The sequence below is a fragment of the Filicampus tigris genome, chromosome 6, assembly GCF_054856515.1.
Source record: "Filicampus tigris isolate MCC_2025a chromosome 6, RoL_Ftig_1.0, whole genome shotgun sequence".
Classification (NCBI taxonomy): Eukaryota; Metazoa; Chordata; class Actinopteri; order Syngnathiformes; family Syngnathidae; genus Filicampus; species Filicampus tigris.
The window spans coordinates 20433955-20456237 of NC_141222.1; the positions used below are offsets into that span (position 1 = coordinate 20433955).

At 40.7% G+C, this 22283-nt stretch overlaps 1 protein-coding gene across 4 annotated transcripts; it reads left to right on the top strand.

The window, feature by feature from the left end:
- Positions 1-2263: 2263 nt before the first annotated feature.
- On the top strand, positions 2264-19567 carry ern2 (endoplasmic reticulum to nucleus signaling 2). Of its 4 annotated transcripts, none has more exons than XM_086034406.1 (24): positions 2264-2553; positions 5144-5261; positions 5348-5381; positions 5482-5554; positions 5622-5694; positions 6297-6419; positions 6508-6609; positions 7182-7241; positions 7320-7545; positions 8875-8953; positions 9104-9254; positions 10298-10440; positions 10528-10701; positions 11071-11215; positions 11665-11769; positions 11845-11935; positions 12008-12197; positions 12352-12448; positions 13438-13637; positions 13720-13867; positions 15389-15516; positions 16410-16533; positions 17447-17514; positions 17613-19567. In XM_086034406.1, the coding sequence occupies exons 1-24, from the start codon at positions 2368-2370 to the stop codon at positions 17793-17795; spliced, it is 3021 nt and encodes a 1006-aa protein (XP_085890532.1). In that variant the 5' UTR covers positions 2264-2367; the 3' UTR covers positions 17796-19567. The 4 variants fall into 4 exon arrangements, with proteins under 4 accessions (XP_085890532.1, XP_085890534.1, XP_085890533.1 ...); XM_086034408.1 differs by having other exon boundaries at positions 15392-15516; XM_086034407.1 differs by having other exon boundaries at positions 11848-11935.
- The last annotated feature ends 2716 nt before the right edge of the window (positions 19568-22283 follow it).

Genomic DNA, 22283 nt, shown 5'->3' on the forward strand with positions numbered 1-22283 from the left:
CTAAGGGCAGTAGATTTCATAATGGCTTGTAAAAGAAACACAGTATCTTATTGTCAATTTTAACCACTTCTCCGCTGTAAACACAAAGTGGCGGACTTGCAATTTGGTGAGCAAGCATTTGCCCGGGGCCCCAAAATAAGTTTTCTTTGATTTAAAGCAATTATTTTTTGTCTGGTTTCATGTGCTTAAATACACATCAAAATTTACTTAAGGTTAGGGCATGATCGTTTTGAGTTTTCTCCCTCACTTCTCATGCAATGGACTATTCCATCTTACTATGCATGTGCAGCTCAAACCTGTTCACTATGACACCGAATATGCTTTATAGATAAAAGGAAGAGAAAGACGCACATGACTTGACGTTAGTAGCACGGCAGTCAGTCAAAGAGGCTGCAGTGGAGAGTGACGCATTTCATCGCGAAGATTTACAGTGACGGTGAACTGTATTAAATGTTGTTTGATGTTCTTTATCAATTATAGTTAAATGTGTTGAGATTATTGACGTGTGAGGCAATAATCCTCAAGAAGGATTTTAATAGTGATAGTGTCAACTAAATTTGATACACAACAGTGTTGTTAACAGCCCTGCTAAATGTATAAAATTGAGGCTTCAAAATCAAGACGTATCCACTGTCAAACGCTGTCCACTCGTCAACTGAATGCGTAACACAACACTTTGCTGAAAATGGATGCGACTTTGTCAGGCAAATTTATTGTTTATGCCGTGAAAATACATCCACGAAACGAGCCTCAGGTGGCGAAAATGTATTCCACCAGGGCCACTTTGTCCTAGCCACCAGCTAGCTCGTGTGATGACACTCTTCTCTGCCAGCGAACAGAGGCGGCGGATGTCATTTTGTTTCGGGATTTAAATAACACTCAACTGTTCAGTAACTTGCGGCATCCATGGAAGATGCATGGTGTACGCTTAACTAGCTAGCTAAATGAATGCTGTAGTAGTATAAAAGATATACTGTAGTGAGGGAGGTGCAACTCATACTGGATGCTCAAGTGCGTCACTGGGTGACACGAAAAGGTTAGGAAAACTGAAATGGCGAAAAACAGTTTAACATTGTGTCTCCACAATTCAGCGCTAGGTATTCTTTGCACATGTTTTCAGCCATTATCTTCAGACAGGTAGAATGAATAAATACTTGGAAAGATATCTATGATTTTATTTTCTAGGGACTTTATTGTAACTCAGGAAATAGCAGCATTTTCTCCAATTCACACTTTTTAGTTGGTGATAAAACATTCAAAATCTGTGCAGTACACTGATGCAGACCCATGAATGATGAATCCATGTCTTGTGCCCAGCTTTGCGCCAAATCAGGGGTGGCGCTACACCGGGGTGAAAGGGTGCTATTGCCCCGTCAGAAATCTGTTACCCCCAGTTAAGCCCTGTAAGGGATGGCTATATTTTTTTTCTCCCCTGATACATTGGATTGTTGAGAAAATAATTTCGAAATATGTTTTAGAAAATCATCCATCCATCCATTATCTGTACCGCTTCTCCTCACGAGGGTCGCGGGGCGTGCTGGAGCCTATCCCAGCTGTCTTTGGGCAGTAGGCGGGGGACACCCTGAACTGGTTGCCAGCCAATCGCAGGGCACACAGAGACAAACATCCGCACTCACAATCACACCTAGGGGCAATTTAGAGTATCCAATCAACTTACCATGCATGTTTTTGGAATGTGGGAGGAAACCGGAGTGCCCGGAGAAAACCCACGCAGGCACGGGGAGAACATGCAAACTCCACACAGGGAGGCCGGAGCCGGGATCGAACCCACGACCTCTGAACTGTGAGGCGGACGTGCTAACCAGTCGACCACCGTGCCGCCCTTTTAGAAAATCAAATAAAATTAATTAATTAAACTTAATTGGGAGCCATACCTGCCTCAAAAACGGAATGAATTAAGTTCGTCCTCTTTTGTAGGTCTGGACTAAATGCAGCCTTTTTTGTATCAAATGAACTGACCTAACCCTTAAAATACTGGGCCAAATTGTTGTGGAAGAATGTGCGTGGCCGCGTGGGTCAATGTTAGGTGACAAAGTGAAGAATGAGCGCCTCCACCACTTTCTATTGCACAAAACAGCGCACTATGACGCTGTCAACTGCCTTGCTGTCTTTTTCCACGTGTTCCAGACGCTTCCCTAAACCCCGCCCCTTCAGCGCCTTATCGTTTCGCCCATTGGCCGTGAGCAGCCTGTCACTCAAAACCAAAAACGTTGCCTCCTACTTTGTGTTGTGACGTCACACGGTCGTCCCAAACACGGAAATGCGTATTTTACAGTTGCGTTGCTGTTAAGATGAGTTGAAAATGATAACGCTATCTTAAAAAGAGCGACATGTCCGCTACTTGTGATGTTACGCGGACGCTTTGAGACGACGCGGACGTGTGGACCCCCGCACTGGGTTTTCAAGGGGGCAATTCGACCTTTGGTTTTGAGTTCAGTTCGTAGCCTCGAGGAGGAGGTGGGTGTCATGGGGGCTTTGGGGCGCCTGCTGTTGTGCCTTCTGGTTCTCTCGTGGGAAGTCAAAATATCGCAGGTGAACTTTTTGTTTTAACCTTCTTTGATATGGTTGTCACTCATATCGTTTGTGTGCTACTATCAACAGTTCGGAGGAGCGTTCCACAGGGGTTCTGTCGCTATTTCAAGCAACACTTCAAAGTTGTCATGACAGGGTTATTGGTCATAATTTATCATACTTGTTTGACTTTCGGCGTGGTCATTTTTAGTCAGGGTCGCCGCAGCGAGTTACTCACATGATACTTTTGGCAAAACTTTTACGCCGAATGCCCTTCGTGACGCAACGCACCCACTATAACGGCTGGGACGCAACTGAAATGCTATTGCTCCCTCTGACCGGGATTTGAACCCCATCCCCGGCGTCCGAAGTCAGGGGTGCTACCCACTGAGTCATCCAGCCGCCACATAACGTCTCGTATAATTACTAATAACTTAAAAAAACAAAACACAATGTCTTGCTGTGCATTCAGGAAGCACTAGGGAAACTCACTTTTCACTATTTGCAATTGCACTTATTTGTGTGTGTGTGTGGGGGGGGGCGTATTTTGTCATTCGCTGAAAAATCTACCTCGCAGGACTGAATAATTGATCAAATTAAAATCGACATAACAGTGTACTAGAATACAATTTCCAAATTGCAAAAGCTGCAATTTGAAAAATATAAGCAAAAAAATTGCTCATTTCAGTTGGTGGGCTTCTTTTAAAAAATATACAGCCATGAAAAGAAAATTATTAATCCACCATCTTTAATTTCTTGTTCTTTTTAATGTCTGGTGCCACTAAAAGTGTATCAAGTGACTGCCAAAAAATAAAACATGGAATGCCTAAAAGCACATTTTTTTGCAGTACAATGCAATAGCTATTGATGTTATTTTCAAGAAAACCTTTGAAAAATCTCTCCAGCAGCTCTTCAATGAAACTCGTATAAGCTGTTTTTGTCGTCCTAAATATATTGGTCCGAACAGATGTACCTTCATTTGTGGTGGATGGTCTCATATTTTTTTCCATGACATGTATAGTTTATTCATTTATATAGTTTCCAGATAAGTTTAGTGCTTAAGAAGTGCACTCCATATGTTTCACCCATGACTAAAAACAGTTGGGTTAAGAATAACACAATTTTGGGTCAAAAATGGACCGATACACAAATTGGGTCAATTTGACCCACTTTTTTGCATTGTTTTGTACAAAACAACCCCCTTTTTGAGGTTGTTGAGTTGTTTTCTGCAAAAACAACCAAGAAATTTGAGTCAAATTGACCCAAGTTGTGGATTGGTCCACGTTTGACCCAAAATTGTGTTATTTTGAACCCAACTGTTTTTAGAGTGTTATGCATCATTTTTTCATGAAAGTGAAAAGATGAAGTGGTAAAGCCACAGAATTGTTTGCGCATTTGTCATAATCCGATTATGATTTACTGACTTATGTTCACACCACATTTGTTTGGTAGAATTTTGTGAAGTTGTCATACTGAACACTTGTAAGACCGCAAGTCAAAATGTAAGGTTAAAGCAGATAAATAAACATAAAACATTTCTATATAATAAATCTGATATTGTTCACTGTAATGCTAATGAATTTATTACTTGTGTTTGTTGGGAAACTGAATGGGAAGAGGACCTTGAAAAATATTCGCATATTAAATCTCAATATTTACGGAAAAATATCGTAATGAGATCATTATTCAAAATCATTCAGCAATAGTGCAACATGTGATAAAATTGTTGATCCTTGGGGTATTTTGACAAAAACGTATCACAGATGTTATTAGGAAAATCATTAACAAACAAACAACATTCTGGACCAGTCTTTCTTAAGACATGGTTATTGTTTCATTGCAAAGAAGGCTGTTGGCTAAGATTTGAAGAGTTGGGGTGGAAAAAAAGAGGAAGGCGTGCACAGCCAGATCACTAATTAATCAGGATGGGTTGAGAACCAAAGAACGCCACGTTTTTTACACATTCAAGCATGCACACCCACGTAAATACACACAAAATAAAAAAAATACATTATAAGAGGACCTTGAATAAAATTATCACATATTAAATCACAATTGCAATATAGGGGAAATGAAATTGCAATTACATTATTTTTCTAAATTGTACCTAGCATCCAGTGGTACCTTGATTTACAAATTGAATTACCGGTACTTTTATGACTCAATTTACTTATACAGTGGTGCATTTACTTACCAGTTTAATTTGTTTAAAGAAAAACTTGTTTCTCAAACCAACTTTCCCCTTTGAAATGAATAGAAATGCCATACCATTCCATCCCTACATTGTGCTCCTGCTGTTGTGTGTGCCTTGGCTACCAAGGGCCAGTATAAAATATACACAGAAACAAAGAAGAGTTTCACAAAAAAGTGACGCTGTAAACTGCAGTCGTTTTTCGCAGAGGATAAAGATTCTATCCTTTGAGCCAGGTTATTGTGTAGCTGACACTTGTGACCCAGTTGTAGGTAAACATGGGAGGGGTGATTACACCCTCATGGAGGGGTGTTTGTCAGGATATCCTGCTAAATAAGGAACTTGCAATATTTTATGGAGTAGAAACACTGGAGGACCTGGCACTCCCACTCACACACTCGTGTTTTTTATGGCCATCAGGTGGCAGGGGTCAAGGCGGTCACCCTCCCAGAATCCCTTCTGTTCGTCTCCACACTGGACGGAAGCCTGCATGCTGTCTCCAAACAGACGGGAGACATCAAATGGACCCTAAGAGAAGGTTTGTATGACAGGGAGTTCTCTTTTTTTTTATGTCATATTTGCAACCGTTTTCTTATAAATGTGCCCTTTTTTTTTAATTGCCAGATCCTGTTATACAAGTGCCCATCAACATCACTGAGTGAGTGACACACACAAGCACCCAAACATACACACACTCACGTACATAAGACACTTGTAATAATGTGGTTTTTTTTTTGTTGTTTTTTGTTTTTTTTCAGACCAAGTTTTCTCCCGGACCCCAATGACGGCAGCTTATACATACTCGGTGGCAAGCACAAAGAAGGCCTGATGGTGAGGAATGAAATGCAAGATTGTCTGTGTTCAGTACATAATGTTGTTTTGGTGATGTTTTTTTCAGAAACTTCCATTCACCATTCCAGAGCTCGTTCAGTCGGCTCCGTGCAGGAGCTCTGATGGCGTTCTCTATACAGGTGGGGCGCACACACACAAACGCACCAAGCCGAAAAAAGAGCCCACAGTCAACATCTTGACCTCCCGCTCTTCTGTCTAGGGCTGAAAGATTTATCGTTTTGGGATGGAAATCGTGATCTCAGAAATATTTACCTTTCACGTTTAAATAACCCACTCAGAAATACTTCCATTATGATTTTTAAACGTTTACACTCACCATTACTGTGAAGAGATTCTATTCATACTGTGATATGAATTTTAGGCCACATCGCTAAGCCTTCAGTTTTCGTTTGAAGCAGTTAAAGTCTCTGACAAAAATATGGTACATTTTTTTTTTTTTTTTAACATATCGTCGCTGTCCTGAAACACTTATGTCCAATTTTGGAATTAAAAAAAAAATGTTCACATTAATGCGTTGTCTATAACGCGGAAACACCATTCACGTAAAAATAAGAAAATTGAAAAAAAATGAACATGAGTGTTTTTCACAGGACAGCGTGGATGTTACATTTATGTACACATCATACATACATTAGTACAAAGAACATTTTTGGTAAATTCATCCAGGAGACTAATTGTGCTCAGAGGTTACTTGTGGCACTGATGAATGTGTTTTTGACAGGCAAAAAGCAGGATGTGTGGTTTGTAGTGGATCCTGAAACAGGAGCAAAGCAAACCAGTCTAACCACATCCTCGTCTGATTCCATGTGTGCCAACACTCCCCTGCTCTACATTGGACGCACAGGTGAAACATACACTTTCGCATGCACAGATTTTTATGACAAATTAACTCCCCTTAGAGTGGTATCAACGTTTGTGTTTCGTCTCTGCAGAGTACATGGTCACCATGTTTGATACCAAGAAGCAGGAGCTACGATGGAACGCTACGTACAACGACTACTCCGCTCAGCCTTACGATGAGAAACTAGACTACCGTAAGTGTCATTCATGCTTCAGCTTCATTGACCGGGGTCGGCAACCTTTACCAGCTGTGGGCTGTGTGCCCTACGCCACTACAAACAATATTAAAAGTCTGGATCAAATTTGCTTATCACAATATCATTCACATTCGTTTGACTTGAAGTGAAGCCTCTGATGTGTCACATGCTATCCTGTCGCTCTTTTTTGTTTTGGTGATGGACACAAAATATTTCCAGATTATGCTGATTGCGTCTGGAAGGTCTGCAGAGAGTTTGTAGCCAATTCTTTTTGATTATTTGTCCATCTAGCACAACAACCTCCCACCCCCCGCCCTCCCCTCACACACACACGGAAAAAAGGCTCTGCCTATTTCGGGCAGAGTTTTTATTTATTTTTTCCTTCAACCGGTACTTACATAAATTGTACGGTATCATTTTTGACAGCAAGGGTTTCAGGGTACTTTTTTTTTTTTTTTAATAGTATCGGTTCATTGGGCAACACCACTTAGAACCCGTTAAAAAACACATTTTTAATAATCAAATAATATAAATAAAAGTCTGAATTTGTGTATGCATTTTCCCTCCAGGGATGGCTCATCTTGTGTCAAGTGGCGACGGCCTTGTGGTTACAGTTGACAGAGAGTCAGGTAAGGACGTCTATTTGGAAACTGGTTCTTTTTTTTCCCACCTCAACCCGAGTGAGATCCCAACTCATCTTCGTCCAGGTGACGTGCTATGGAGTCAGGACTACGGCTCGCCCGTGGTGGGGGTCTACCTGTACTCGGGCGACTCGCTTAGACACGCCCCCCACCTGTCACTCGCTGTTGAGACGTTGCGCTTCCTCACCTTCTCCTCCTCCTCTGTTGCCGGCGAGCAGACGGAGGCCCACGCCACTCTAAAGTGGAGCTATGAGTTTGTGAAGGAGCAAGCCAGCGCACAGACACAACTTGTGTAAGAGTCACACGCATAACACACACGAGTACAGTTAACAATAAGAGACTTGTTAAGTCTTTTATTAACAAGTAGTAGTCATCACACAACCCGTCCTTGTTGCACATGACAATGTTTTTATTATGTTTCTTGTCAGTGCAATTTAAAAAAGGTGGAAAACTACCGGTATTCATTTACCGGAATTTACAACAACATTTGGGAATTTACTGGAATGGAATCACAGGAAGACATTTGCAAAATGGCAGGTTTGACTATAGCATTCCACAGGACAATAGCCACACAAATTCAGTGTAAGTTATGCATTTGACTGTTTTCTGAAATCAAGTCAAAAATGTAATTTTGTAATTATTGGTCACCAGTTTGTCATTCTGTCACAATGACAAAAATAATACTCACTTTTCTTGATGCAACAAATATACCACAAATTATTAGTTATTTTCTATTTATTCCATTGATTTCTTCAATCAGACATATCTCTCTGACATTCTTCTGTCAAAATGCACAAAGCATCATGAATTACAGCACCTTTGACATTCACTTTTCTCACTCTGATTCGAATCACTCCATGGGACATTTTTTTGGTCTCTTCTCAGTCCGGCTGTTGTAACCATGACAATCGCGGGCCGCAGGTAGGGCTTGCAACAAAGTGAGCGGCTTCTCAGTGCTGCCACCTTAGTAACATTGTCGCTACATTTAAAGTGGAAATCAATCCAAACATATTTTTTTCAAGAATATGTTCCCAGCAGGCCCACTAGTTGAAACAAGGCATTCAGATAAATATTGCGTTTGTGGAATATGAGTTAAGCAGCAAAATCCACCCCTTTTTAGCCATCTCACAGGGCGGCCATTTTGTCTCTTCTGTCGACTGAAAATGACATCACAGTGTCTCAGGGCTCAGGTAACGACCAATCACGGCTGACCTGTTTTCTGAAGCTGAGCCGTGATTGGTCGTTACCTGGGCCCTGAGCAGTTGTGATGTCATTGTCAGTGCACAGAAGTGACAAAATGGCCGCCCCCTGAGATGGCTAAAAAGGAGTGGATTTTGCTGCTTAACTCATATTGCACAAACACAATGTTAATCACAACGACGTTTTTCAACTAGTGGGCCTACTGGGAACATATTCTAGAAAAAAATATGTTTGGGTTGATTTCCGCTTTACTGACTGTTTCCCAAAACAAGCGACTGGCAACAAATCAAGCAACTTTTTGTGGTGTTGTGAGGGATGTCTGGAGGCTGCCCCCAGGCCTGGTGATTTTAATTCCTTCGCTTCCACACTGCAGTGAATGTTGCTTGCTCACAGACGTGTTGTCTTCTACTGTCTCTTTAAGGCCCACTCTCTACGTCGGAAAACTGGACTCGCACCTCTATGCTTCCTCTTCCCTTGTTCACCACGGATTCTCCTTAGTGGTGAGTTCAGTGACATGTATTTTCCGTGACCATCCCAGCCAAGTTTTTGTGGCGATGCTCCCAGTCTCACCTCACAACAGTAATGCGATATCACGTGGTGCACTTGCTGTGACGAGCTGATTCAATGGCGATCGCTTGTTTCCGCGGCAGCCCCGGGGTCTGACCCTGGGCCGGATTGAAGGTCCTGAGACGACCGGTGTGACGGTCAGCGGGCAAGGGGAGTGTGACATCATGCCGTCCACTGATGTGCGCTATCCTCCTGGGAGCACCAACAGTCGCAAAAACCACTGGTTGTTAATAGGTAATCACATACTCTTTTTTTTTATTTATTTATTTATTTTTTTTAATTTTTTTTAAAGAGTCTGAATTTTGTTAGCTCAAAATATAGTTTGAAGTCATATTGCTATATTTTTCGAAATGTAACATTTTGATTGAATTTTATTGTGTTGTCGACATATGTCCAAATCGTCAACCGAAATCTCAATTTCAATCAAAAAAATATACTTTCTAAACACTTTGACTTGCAGTCTTTTAAGCGTACACTATGACAACTTCACAAAATTCTACCAATTGAATAAAGTCAAGGCGGACACAGCGCAGTATAAGTGGCATTATTGCCAGAGGGAGATTAAAAGATTAACAGTGACTTTTTTCTCGTTGACAAATACACAAGATAGTTTGTCTATGCACAAGACAATAAAGTTCCTGAGTCGTTTCAATTTAGGAACTCATTGAATAGTTTATTCAAGTGAAGCCTGCATGTGACTATTTTTTCTACTTTTATTATATTCTGTCATGATCATGTTATTTATTTGACTTTTTGCATAATTAAGTCTTTTGAGACTGCTGATTATTTTGATCTGTTAAAAACTGCGTTACTAAAAGATGGTAAATTTAAGTTATTTAGTTATCTTTGTGACTGAGTAATTGTTGTATTGTGCCAGCAACGGTTTTGTATTTCTTCATGCTTTTGAAAATACATATAGATTTTTGTCAAAATTACGGCAATCATATGGCTGGATTTTTTTCCAGATAATATTGCATAATAGCAGTCACCATAAATAAATGGAAAAATATACAGATATTCCATGTGATCGGAATCGGTATCGGCCGATCTCACTCATGCATGATCGGTATCGGTGTCATAAAACCTGATCGGAACATCCCTAGTATCTATATGTATATAAAAGCCTACCGACCGACCGACTGAAATGAAGCAGTTTTCCCTTGCAAATTGCAACCTTTGCGTTTTGAAAATTGCATTCAATTACATTGCAATGTCGATTTGCATTTGATTAATTGTAGCCCTAGCCTGTATCCTTCTAAATGCCCAATGTCCTGCAGGCCACCACGAAGTCCCGCCAGTAGCGCACACCACCATGTTAAGGGAATCCCGGGTCAGCCTGCCGCGCTCCGGTGAAGCCGTCATCCCTCCCCAACCTCCTGCCTCGCCATCCTCGCGCACATCCGGCTACAGCCAGTACCCCGTGAGTCCTAATCCCGGGGAGGGGGGCATTTATCTACCTTCTCAAGCCTGTCCAGCTCCCTCGTTTCACGTCTCTGTAATCCTCCAGTTCTGGTCAGTAGGCCGGAGCGATGGCAAAGATGACGGAGGAGCTGGCGACAGATCGGGAGGGTCCCACAAGTCGATCGCTGTGCGTCCCGTCTACATGACGCAGGACTGCCTGGCTCTGGCTGTGGTGACCGTGCTGCTGGCAGGATGGCTGGCATTTGCCTTCACTTATAATGTGAGTCAACACACTTAGACGTTTGCTTCTTCACCCTCACCTCATTCATTTTGTTAAAGTGGAAGTCAACCTAAACTTTCTTTACTATAATGGCTCAGCTTCAGAAAACAGGTGATTGGTCGTGACCTGAGCCCCGAGCAACTGTGATGTCATATTTAGTTGACAGCAAGTGAAAAAATGGCCGCCCCCTGAGATGGCTAAAAACGGGTGGATTTTACTGCTTAGCTCATCTTCCACAAATGCAATATTAATCAGAATGCCATATTTAGACTAGTGGAGACACATAGAACATATTATTGTCAAGAAAAGTTTTGGGTTGACTTTATCTCTAAGGATATCTCCAACGTGACACCTGTATGTTTCTTACAGCGAGCAGCCAAGAAGCTCAAAGCTCTGCAGCAGCAACTAGAGGAGGCGTTTGAAACTTGTGTTCAGCGCACACAGACCAACACGCCGACACCGAGTCTTGAATCTTCCGACTCTGCGCTTTCTACCAACACGAGCGTCTCAAGTGGTAAACGAGGGAAAATTCTACTACTTTTCCTTATTAAAATGCAGCGTGGTATGCGTTGATTCTGTCACCGATCCATATTTACCACCGGCTCACACGTTATGGTAGCTAAAGGGCAGTGCTAGATCCACTCTTAATAAACAGTTAGAATTTTATATAAATAGTATAAAATGAAAGTAAATTCAAATACATTAAAATAATTCATTGTAATTGAATTTTATTTTCCCCGGAATTTTTCCCGTTAAATTCCGTGTCACATTCTGCACTACACCTCACAAAAAGGAGCAGGCAAAAAAAAAAAAAAGCAAATTATCTCTCAACCTGCGATGGAAACATATGCCGAATGGGATTTTAAACTATTCCTTTGTGTGCTGAAAAGATCTCCACGGAAGTGGAAGTGTAAATAAAACATAAAGGCAGCTTTGTGCTTATTTACTTCTTTCTCTGTCCAGATTCCCAGCATGCACCAGCCAACACACTTTTAACTCCTTCCCTTGACAGCAGTACAGCCTCAAGTGTGAATAGTAACAGCACGGCAGGCCATCAAAGCGCTACAGGTAGCAACCCAACCGCGTGTTATTTTCTTTCCATCCCACAGATGAGTTTGAATGATCGCTGTTCATTTCTCTCAGCAGAAAACAGTGAAGAGGTGCACTTGGGTAAAATCTCTTTCACCACATCTGAGGCCCTTGGGCGCGGCAGCTCGGGAACATTCGTCTTCAGGTATGTTTGAAAGTTGCTGCGTACGCCCACTGAGCGATTATTTATCTCGCCGACGCATTGCACCCGACGCAGGGGCAACTTCGACGGACGGCGTGCCGCGGTGAAACGAATCCTCCCTGAGTGTTTTGAGGTGGCAGAGCGTGAAGTGCAGCTCCTGCGACAGTCCGACACGCATCCCAACGTCATCAGGTACTTCTGCACGGAAAGGGACAACCTCTTCACATACATTGCCATCGAGCTGTGCGCCGCCACCATGCAGCAGGTCAGTGTGTTTGCTCTTATCGTGCCTTTTTAAAAAAAAATTTTTTTTTTTTTTACAACTGATCAATCACTCTTATTGTTTATGAAATTCAAAATGTTAGAGAATGGTGTCATAACTGACGTGTATCTTTTTGATGTTACGGTTTTGTCTGCAGTATGTGGAGGATCCATCTAATTTTCCTCACCTGAGTCCAATTATGTTGTTGGAGCAGACCATGTGTGGCCTCTCACACCTCCACTCGCTCAATATAGGTTTGTGCCGCACACACACTAGAACTGTAATACACCAAAGTTAAGATTTTTGATTTCTGACACAGTACAATGCATGTTTTTTTTTTTTAAATCAATAAATAGATTTCATGAATATAATGAGTATTGGTTGTTCGATTCTATATGTGCCCGGCGACCAGTCTTGTCTAGTCCGCCTTTCACCCAAAGTCAGCTGAGATCAGCTTTAGCGAACCCGTGACCAGATAGTTATAATTAATATCACAAATTTATTAAGTTTTAAACTATCTGGATTTTTGAAGTCGATCAGTGATCTGCGAGTTTGAAAAAAAAAAAAAGAAGTGATCACAGAGCTGATCAGAAGATGGAGCAATGTATCTATTTAAACAACTTGTTTATTTACTCTACAGTCAACACCGCCATAGTGAAATTGCATTGGGATAAGTAATAAAAAAATGCTGATAAACACTATATATAATATCTGCTACTCTGACATTAGTGAAAAAAATGCATGAACATTGACAATGATTGAGGTGTTGGGGCTTTTGCTAAAACTATTGCTATCTTGGTTCAACAGCTGTAAACAAGTCCATACACTTTCTTAGCTTTTACGCCAAGTAAGCCTACACCTGCTCCTTTTTGGCTCGTATTGGCGCACATGCGATTATTTTGTCCGACATGGTTTGCCTACTTTGACCTGCCGTGTATGTGACATAGTAAGCACATTCTTGAAGCCATTTGGCTCTGGTGTGGCTGTACAGATTCGTCCCTATCAAACTCGCACCGTGAGAATAGTTTAACTCGTTCAGTATGACTGCAGTGTATCTCGTATCCTTTTTCATGCTTCCCGTTTGTGTTTATTGTGAAGTTGGCATTTTCGATGTTAGCAAAAAGTCTCAAAAAGTCTTGAATTGAACTTGCTTAAAACAAGAAAGTCTTTTAATATGAACTGAAAACAATAAATTGCCTCAGTGCTCTTTTCCCTTTTCTGCCTACTTCCATCCTTTATCCAGTTCATCGGGACCTGAAGCCTCGAAATATCCTACTCTCCTTTCCCTGCGCACTGGGTAAGGTCCGAGCTCTCATTTCCGACTTTGGGCTGTGCAAAAAGATCCAGGATGGTCGGAACAGCTTCTCGTTGCGCTCGGGCATACTGGGCACCGAAGGCTGGATTGCTCCCGAGCTGCTGGAGAACATTCCTGGCAGCAAATCCGTGAGTCTCTACCAGATCACACGAGTGTGATTCCTTTTTGTTTTCTACTGGCTCAGCGCTCTTTGCTCTTACTTTTCTTTAGACCGCTGCTGTGGACATCTTCTCAGCCGGCTGCGTCTTCTACTACGTGGTCAGCGGGGGGAAGCACCCGTTTGGCGAGACTCTGATGCGGCAAATGAACATCCTGTCTGGAGAATATTCACTCTCACAATTCATGGATACTATACATGGTGAGGATGGATGGGGTGTCTGCTGCTTTTGTCCCTTTTTTGAGAAACCTGCTCTAAAATTTACCAAGGTTTTTCTTACCTCACTGTGCATGTATTCTTCCACTGCACCATGACTTGCCTTCCTGATTTTGTCTCAGCGTATAGAGAATCTGTTTTGTGTTTTAAACAACCACATAACCTAGCCTTAACCCTGTGAGATTATCCTAACAGGTAATAGAAAATGTATATTTGGATGTCTGAATTATACCGCCTCCATTGGACTCAGGCATGCGCCATTGAGTCGGCGCAATGTCCATTAATTTGAGGGAAAGAGTGAGGCAGAAACTTTTATTCTTTAGAGTCTATATTATTATGTCATTACTATATGTTTTTATGTAGTAGTGCAGTAATCCCCCCTCCATGGTAGGGGTTATGTTCCAAGCCACCCCCGCAATAAGTGAAATCAGCAATATCAAAGTACCTTAGTTAAATAAATGCTTTGGGCTTATTTTCATGTTCTTAAACCTCTCTCTCTCTCTCTCCCTATATATATATATATATATATATATACATACATATATATATATATATATATATATATATATATATATATATATATATATCTCCCTCTCCCTCCCTCTCTCCCTCCTTCCCTCTCTATGTTAACACAAAACAAACCCTGTTTTTTCCAAATTAAAAAAAATCATCTCAGAATATAAATCAATTATCATGCCCAAAGATGTACACTATAATTTACATCTGTTTCTGTAGCCGTAAAAAGCAGGATTACAGCGAATGACACGGAAGAATTTTCAACAAAAAACTAGGCTGTGCTGAAATACTTCCCTGTTTAATTCTTCTTCTTTTAAACATACACTCAAACCAAACAAGTGTGCTGTCATCTGGTGGTCAATGGTGGAATTACAGCCAGTATAAACAAGCATTTTACCGTAATCAAGTTATTATTTGTACCAATGAATAAATAAAAATCTCCAAAATAGCAGGACCACAAACCTGTACCCACGATGGACTTTATTAGAGTATTATTTTCCTCATCATTATTATACATTTCAAAACATTTTGCTGGGAGGTTGGGACATATCAATTGTATTTCTCTAAAACTCAAAACGAGATAATTTCAAACTGTAACAAGTATTCTTTACAAATGCTGGAACAGATGGCAAAAATGCACAACTTATGGCCAACACAATGCAAAAAAAAACATTTGTAAGGAATCTTTAGGAAATAACATGGCAAAGCTCATCACAGGGAATGAAGTTAATTCAACATTCAGCATTTATTTGAATGCGTGGCATTAAAGTATGCTAGTTATTATTTGACCCTAGTGCAAAAATCAGTGATGAGTACACCTATTAAGATCGTTTGTTATTTTCGTGAAATCTTGTTAAACCACCATAGCATGTGTCTGTGAATATATTTGAAGTTTTTAACCCTAATATGGTCACCTTGTATTCATCCCAAGTCTACTGGACAGTGATGCAATTCCAGTGACTAACCTCCAGCAATGTTGTGCCTCCTCAGAAGACGTTGTGGCCGAGGACCTGATCAAGCAGATGATCAGTGCGGAGGCGGAGTCTCGTCCCTCGTCCACCCGCGTGCTCAAGCATCCGTTCTTCTGGAGCCCCGAGAAGCAGCTGCTCTTCTTCCAAGTCAGTTGCCTCACTTACTCACAAGTTCTTGTTTGGACTATGCCAAACACTCCGCACAGCCTTGTTGAGTCATGTCTGAAAACTGGCATCATTTGGAAACTGGCAACCATTTTGTCTTGTTTTTTTTTTGGGGGGGGGGGGGGGGGGGGTATTAAAAACATGCTCATGGAAATCTCTCCAGACAGTTTTGCAAAACAAGCGAAGTCACTTTGTTTACAGTCCACAGACAATATATTTATTCTATTCTTTTAAATTTTCATATTTACTATTTGGCGATACAGTGGATGTTTTGTTTAAGTGATATATTTGGGTTATGGGAAGAGGACTTTGAAAAAAATGATCACATATCAAATTGCATTAACAGTTACATTATTTTTCAAAATCGCTCAGCCCTAATAAGTCATTATTTGGAGGACTACGTTTTACTTGAAGCCATCATTTAGAATAAAATTTCACAAATAACTTACTTGAGTACAATTTATGGCTACTCCACCCACCTCTGAGTGAATGAGCACAAGCGCTATAAAAAAAAAAAAGATTAAAAAGTGGAACGAGATTGTATTCTTTCTACCATAATCATGACTCTCCACTGCACGTATTAAAGTGTACTGTGCTCACATGCGGTATTCCTTTCCACTCCAATTTGGATTAAATCTGCTGCGCATCTACATTGCATCCATAGTGAGCATTTGAAAGCAATTTAAAGTTAACATGAAAAAACTCATTTAATACGTTCCGCTGTATAGGCTGTAATTTGTGTCCTCACACAGGAATTTAAAAGATAAAAATGCTGTCAAAATCCAGACTGTCATCCGGAACCAAATTTTAAAATGTCATTTTCTCAGTCCATCTATTTTTTAATATTCAGTTGCTGTGTGTGTTTTTCCACACAGGATGTGAGCGACCGCATTGAGAATGAACCGGCCGATAGTGAGATTGTGATGAACCTTGAGAGCGCGCACCGAGAGGTGGTCCGGACCAACTGGAGGCTGCACATCTCTACACCCCTGCAGATGGGTAAGATGCACAGCCATAAACAAGGCTGCAAAGAATTGAAAGGCGGGGGAATTGCATGTACTCAAAGTCAATACGCGTACCTGTATCGGTCTGAAAATAGTGGCATTCAACATCCGTAGTTACAGTGTTAGCACTGTGCTCAAATAAAGGAAAAATTAAAATAAAACAACAAATGTTCTTAAAAGGAAGTCAACCCAAACATATATTTTTCAAGGTTGATTTCCGCTTTAAATAAGGATTGAATTAAAATGTATTACGCAAAATTTAAAATGGTAAATGTTTAAAAGAAAATTGTTCCGAAAGATTAAATGCAAATATACCAAATGTAAAAGTGAAATACGACTTAGCTGTATTTGGGCAGGGATTCTCTTGCGTACCACTAGATGGCAGTTGTGTGCAATTAATGAGATCATCATTATTTCATTACATGTACTCTTTGTGACATTTTTATTTGGCGGTGTGCTGTGAGCGTTATTATAGAAATTGGATGCATTGGGTCAATAATGGTTGAGAAACCCACTTCTAGCTAATACTATGATTGAGCCTCATGTGAAGTTGGTTTGTTCATTTAGAATAATTTACCCGACACAATAGTCATTTATGTAACATGGAGTCACGATTGTGTACATGCTGGATGATTATTTTTGTCTGTGCTGATAAATCAGTCCAAACGGAATACCAGTGTGTGTGTGTGTGTGTTCTTCTTTTATGATCCAACAATTTTAAGTGCTTTGCCGCCATTTTGTGGCATCTATAAGTAACTCCAAATCCCTTTTTCAGATTTTAAGACAATCTTGTCTAAATTGACTTCTTCTGACATCTAGTGGAACATCACTTAAGAGTTCTGCCCGTCACCTACGTTGTTAATAAATCATTTTTGGACACTATGCTTCTTGTCAAATTCCCTATGCAGACTTGAGGCGTTTCAGGACATACAAAGGCAGCTCTGTGCGAGAACTGCTGAGGGCCATGAGGAATAAGGTCAGCCTGCTCGCTTATTCTTCTCCCTCGCCACGCTTTTTTTGCTTTGAACTCACGTCCTAAACTGCTTGTGTTTGTTCCGAATGTGTCATTTACAGAAAGCTCACTACCACCAGCTGCCACCTGAAGTGCAGCACACCCTGGGCGAACTGCCCGACGGCTTCGTGGGCTACTTCACCGCCCGCTTCCCCAAGTTACTGATGCACACACACAATGCGCTGCAGGGCTATGCCCACGAGAGACTGTTTCACCCCTACTACATGCCCCCCGGCGCCAAGTAGCAGCTATAGCCGTCTCACTCCTCCTCGTTACTGCTTTTGTAAAGCTCTCACTGTTTTTAGGTACTCATTAAGATACCTTGCCGTGGTTAGTGTATTTATTTTTTGACAGACTTGAGAGAGGACGTTCACAAGCGCTCCATGATATGTTGAGGTACATATAATAATAATAATAATAATAATAATAATAATAATAATAATGTGAAGCAGTGTTGTTTTCGGCAACGATGGCGAAAATAGTTCGTTAACAACCCTTTTTTTCATGACGTTAACGAGACGATGACGAGCCAAACGTGGCTCTTTGACGACGAAAACATGACGTGACGCACATGAATTTTCGGTGACCAGACAGGACGAAATTGTTAGCGCGTGGTGCGTCAGACGTTCAAAATTTATGACATCCCTTTCTATTGTACACGTAATCTGTCTTTCAAAAAATTGCAACGCTGGTGCAAGCCATCCTCGTTTGGGCACGCCCACCGCCGGAACAGCGCACCGGGCGCACGCGTTGCACACACCGTTGCACACACCGTTGCACACACCGGCGCAACTAAACACGAACAGGTCTGCGGTCATTGGTCTCGGCTCACGCACACTGACACGCTTTCCTTTGACTGACCATGGCGACGGCGACAGCAAATGGGCTTGGTGGTCGGAAACGAAGGAAAGGTATGGACATACTTTCTGTACAACCCAGCAGAAAGAACAACATGATACATTGTAGACAGCGGTAACGGTGAATGTGGCCACAAACTAAGTGGAAAGAAGGACAAATCTCAAGCGACATCTGAGGGCTCACCACGCTAATATTCTGTCCCAACTCATCCTTGACTCTATACATTTACTTGCACTCTGTTATTCAACAATCGGCTTGTGATCAATTTCATTGTGCTTAAAGTTGTCCACGTAACTCGTGGCGCATATAGGCTGAGTTAAGGCATAAGTTATTTTGGTTGAGCTAACGTCAAGGCTAACGTCAATTCATTCGCTTGTTGTGTGTAAAGTCAAATATTAAAAGTAGGTTCACCAATATTGAATGACTTTTTAGCCTTAGCATTGCGGTTAGCCGCCAAAGTACATTTTTTGAAGAATCAGTTAAAAAATGTATACCTGTATGTACAGAATGTATGTACGAAACCTTGTATGCCTATTTTGAACTAAAACGGACTAAAACCTTTTTGAATTTTTGTCAACTAAATTTGCGAAAACTAGACTAAAACTTTTTGGGGGAGTTTCCGTCGACGAAAACGGGACTAAAACCTTTTTACGTTTTCGTCGACTAAAACTAGACTTAAACTATCACTAATAGGAATGACTAAATGTGACGAAAACTAATAAGCATTTTCGTCCAAAAGATTAAGACTTAAGACTAAATCTAAAACGCCTGCCAAAGACAACACTGATGTGAAGGATCGATTACTTAGTGGTTTTAAAGAGAGTCCAATAGGTATTAATAGCACTAGTTGCAGCAACCAGCAGATAACGGCTTTTGAGAAAGAAAAAGCTCGTGCACTCCTGAAGGTAGCAACACTGACTGACAAAACGCACCACGGCGTCACATACGTCTCCATTGATAACCACTGTGCTGCACATGACACCTGTCGTTTTTACTCTGAAGCCTGCCTATGTTTACTCCTCTTTTTTTGGTCCCAACGCTGTTTTCGCGTGAACTCGTTCCTGTTACTACACACTAAAGGTTTGCTCTGCTGTAGAACCAATGTTGAGGGATTTCCTGTTGTTCTAAATTAAATTTCTACTTTGATTCTGCCCAAGAATGAAGTGGATTGATGTTTTATGTCCTTTTCTAAAACGAGCACATGCTTGTTTTTATTCCCCTATTTGGTTTACTTTATCCAACCTCCATAGAGTTACATAGAAGTATGAATCCGGAAAATCTGGAACATGTCTACATGTCCGTCTGTTTGTACACACACAATTGTGCAAAAGTTAGGGCACCCCTTTAAAAACTGCATATTGTCTATATTTAAAAATTATAATCATATTTGTAGTCTCTGATATATGGAGAAAAAACAATATCAGAAAACATTAATAAAACCCTACTTTGAAATCCTAACCCTATATTAAAACCATGCTCTGAAACCCTTACTGTACTTTGAAACCCTAACGCTCATCTGAACCCCTACTTTGAAACCCTAAACCTATCTTAAAACCCTACTTTGAAACCCTAACCCTATCATAAAACCCTGCTTTGAAACCTTTACCCAAGTTTAAAACCTTCATTTCAAACCTTAACCCGAATTTGAAACCCTAACTACCTTAAATCCCAACTTTGAAACTCTAACCCTAGAATTAAAACCCTACTTTTAAAACCTAACCCCAGTTTGTGACCCTTTAAAATCCTACTTTGAAATACTAACCCTAGTTTAAAACCCTACTTTTAAACCCTAACAGTGGCTTAAAGCCCTATTTTGAAACCATAAACCTAGTTTGAAACCCTACTCTGAAACACTAACCCGTTTAAATCTCTACTTTGAAACGCTAACCCTATTTTAAAAGCCTACTTTTAAACCCTAACAGTGGCTTAAAGCCCTACTTTGGAATGCCAACCCTAGTTTAAAACCCTACTTTGAAACCTTTAACAGTAGCTTAAAGCCCTACTTTTCAACCCTAACCCTAGTTTGAAACCCTACATTGAAAAACTAACCCTAGTTTAAACCCCTCATTTGAAATTCTAATCCTAGTTTAAAACCTTTCTTTGAAACACATACAGTATTTTAAAGCCCCATTTGAAACCCTAACACTGGTTTAAGAAAACAAAACTGATTTTTTTTCCCCTTGAATGTCAACACAGCCTTGTTGGTCCATTCTTTAAAATATTTGCCTACAGTCAACCAGTGCTTACATGGTTTATTTTCTAGTGGAAAAACTGTTAATGGAAATGTCCCCAGGCGTCCTTCAAAACAAATTAAGTCACATAGTGAGCTGTAAACAGTCAGTCAATCGTCTTTTTCTTTTTAATGAATATATTTTTGTGTTGACGTTGACCACCCACGTCACTTAATCCAGAGCGTAATATCAACCCCCCATGATTATTTTTACAACACACTTGAGAGCTGAGCTCATGGAAAAACAAAGTGTTCCACTCAATACGTTATTTATTTTAAATGTAAATACAATCCAAGTAATTGTCATGCCTTTAAACGCAGAGGCCTTAAAAACCAACCAACATTTTAAGACATTTTTAATGGCTTCTGGCTGTCCGGTTTTGTAACATGTTGCACTACTTCATGGTGACCGACAGAGGGCAATGTCTCACACTTGTAGTAGAAACAGGAGAAACATTTCATGGCCAAGTCGTCAGCTAATGAACTGTTGTGATGCTCTTTCAATTGTATATAATTGTGTGTTGCCCTTTCCCTTGTGTGTGTATGTGTGTGCGTACGGACTAATTAGAAAGTTAAACAATGGCTCCAGTCAAAAAGGACCACGGGGATATTTTGCTCCACTATTTGCGTTGAATTATCAGTTGCTTATAAAACCACAACTACTGACGCCAATTATTTACATGTCAATGGCATTTATTAGCAAGCTTGTTTGTTAGCATAGCAAACTTGCCAAAGGCAAAGCTGTGTTGTTTTAAATACATGTGTAATTCTTTTTGTTTACGTCTAGTTTGACAGTAAACATCAACTGGGAGTGCGTTTAACACCTAGAAGCCTTTTTCTTTTTTTAATTGTTCACGAGCTGACAAAACTGCTTGTTGTGAAGTGAGTTGAATTGAGTTCACTGGCACTATAGCTAAAGGGTCATATCTCTTATTGGCGCGCTCAAGTTACTACTGTACTAATAAAAATGAAATAAATATAATTTAATTTGAGTTTTATTATTATTCAATTTAAAACGTTATTTGATTCAAGTGACCTAGCTTTCACTTTCAACGTGAACACACTGCGTACACTTTTTGCCTACATTCTACATTCATTTTCTTATGGAAAAACGTGTGCAAATTGGTGATGTTGTATAGTCCGCCAAAATACTGCACATGTACAAGGAAAGCACACAATGTCCTGCCTCAATGAACGTCCTTCCTTATGTTTCGCAAGTCACTGGGGATTTTAGTTTACGTTGCTTTATTTTGTGCACTCGCCTCCTTTCGCAGAACACTGCAGGAGGTGGAAGTTGCTTTTGTGTGCGTGGGTGTGCGTGTGCTAGAGGAAAGTAGATATACACTCACTCGTTGAGCAACAGGACAGGAAGTGGGCTGAAGAGGAAATTTGACCCCCTCTCATACAACCCCCGCCTCCTCATTCGGGTACTTACTTGTCTTCCGCCCTTTGTACCCCCCAAAATCCCCCCACCCATCCTTTCTTCTTCTAGACAGTTTTTCCTTCTTTCCAGCAGACATGATTCCAGACTGCAGTCATATTACTTTCTCCTCACTCCCTTTATGAATTGACGTGATTTGTGCTCCTATTTGAGCTTCTGCAAAATAAAATAAAACCCGATATAAAAATATATCATTCAAATAAA

What these genes read in the sequence shown, in the direction of transcription:
- ern2 (XM_086034406.1), top strand. Translation starts at nt 2,368, where the DNA reads ATGTTACGCGGACGCTTTGAGACGACGCGGACGTGTGGACCCCCGCAC. An exon ending in ACCACGGATTCTCCTTAGTG is followed by an intron (nt 8,954 to 9,103) that starts GTGAGTTCAGTG and finishes TTTCCGCGGCAG; the next exon opens with CCCCGGGGTCTGACCCTGGG. An exon ending in CAACACGAGCGTCTCAAGTG is followed by an intron (nt 11,216 to 11,664) that starts GTAAACGAGGGA and finishes TTCTCTGTCCAG; the next exon opens with ATTCCCAGCATGCACCAGCC.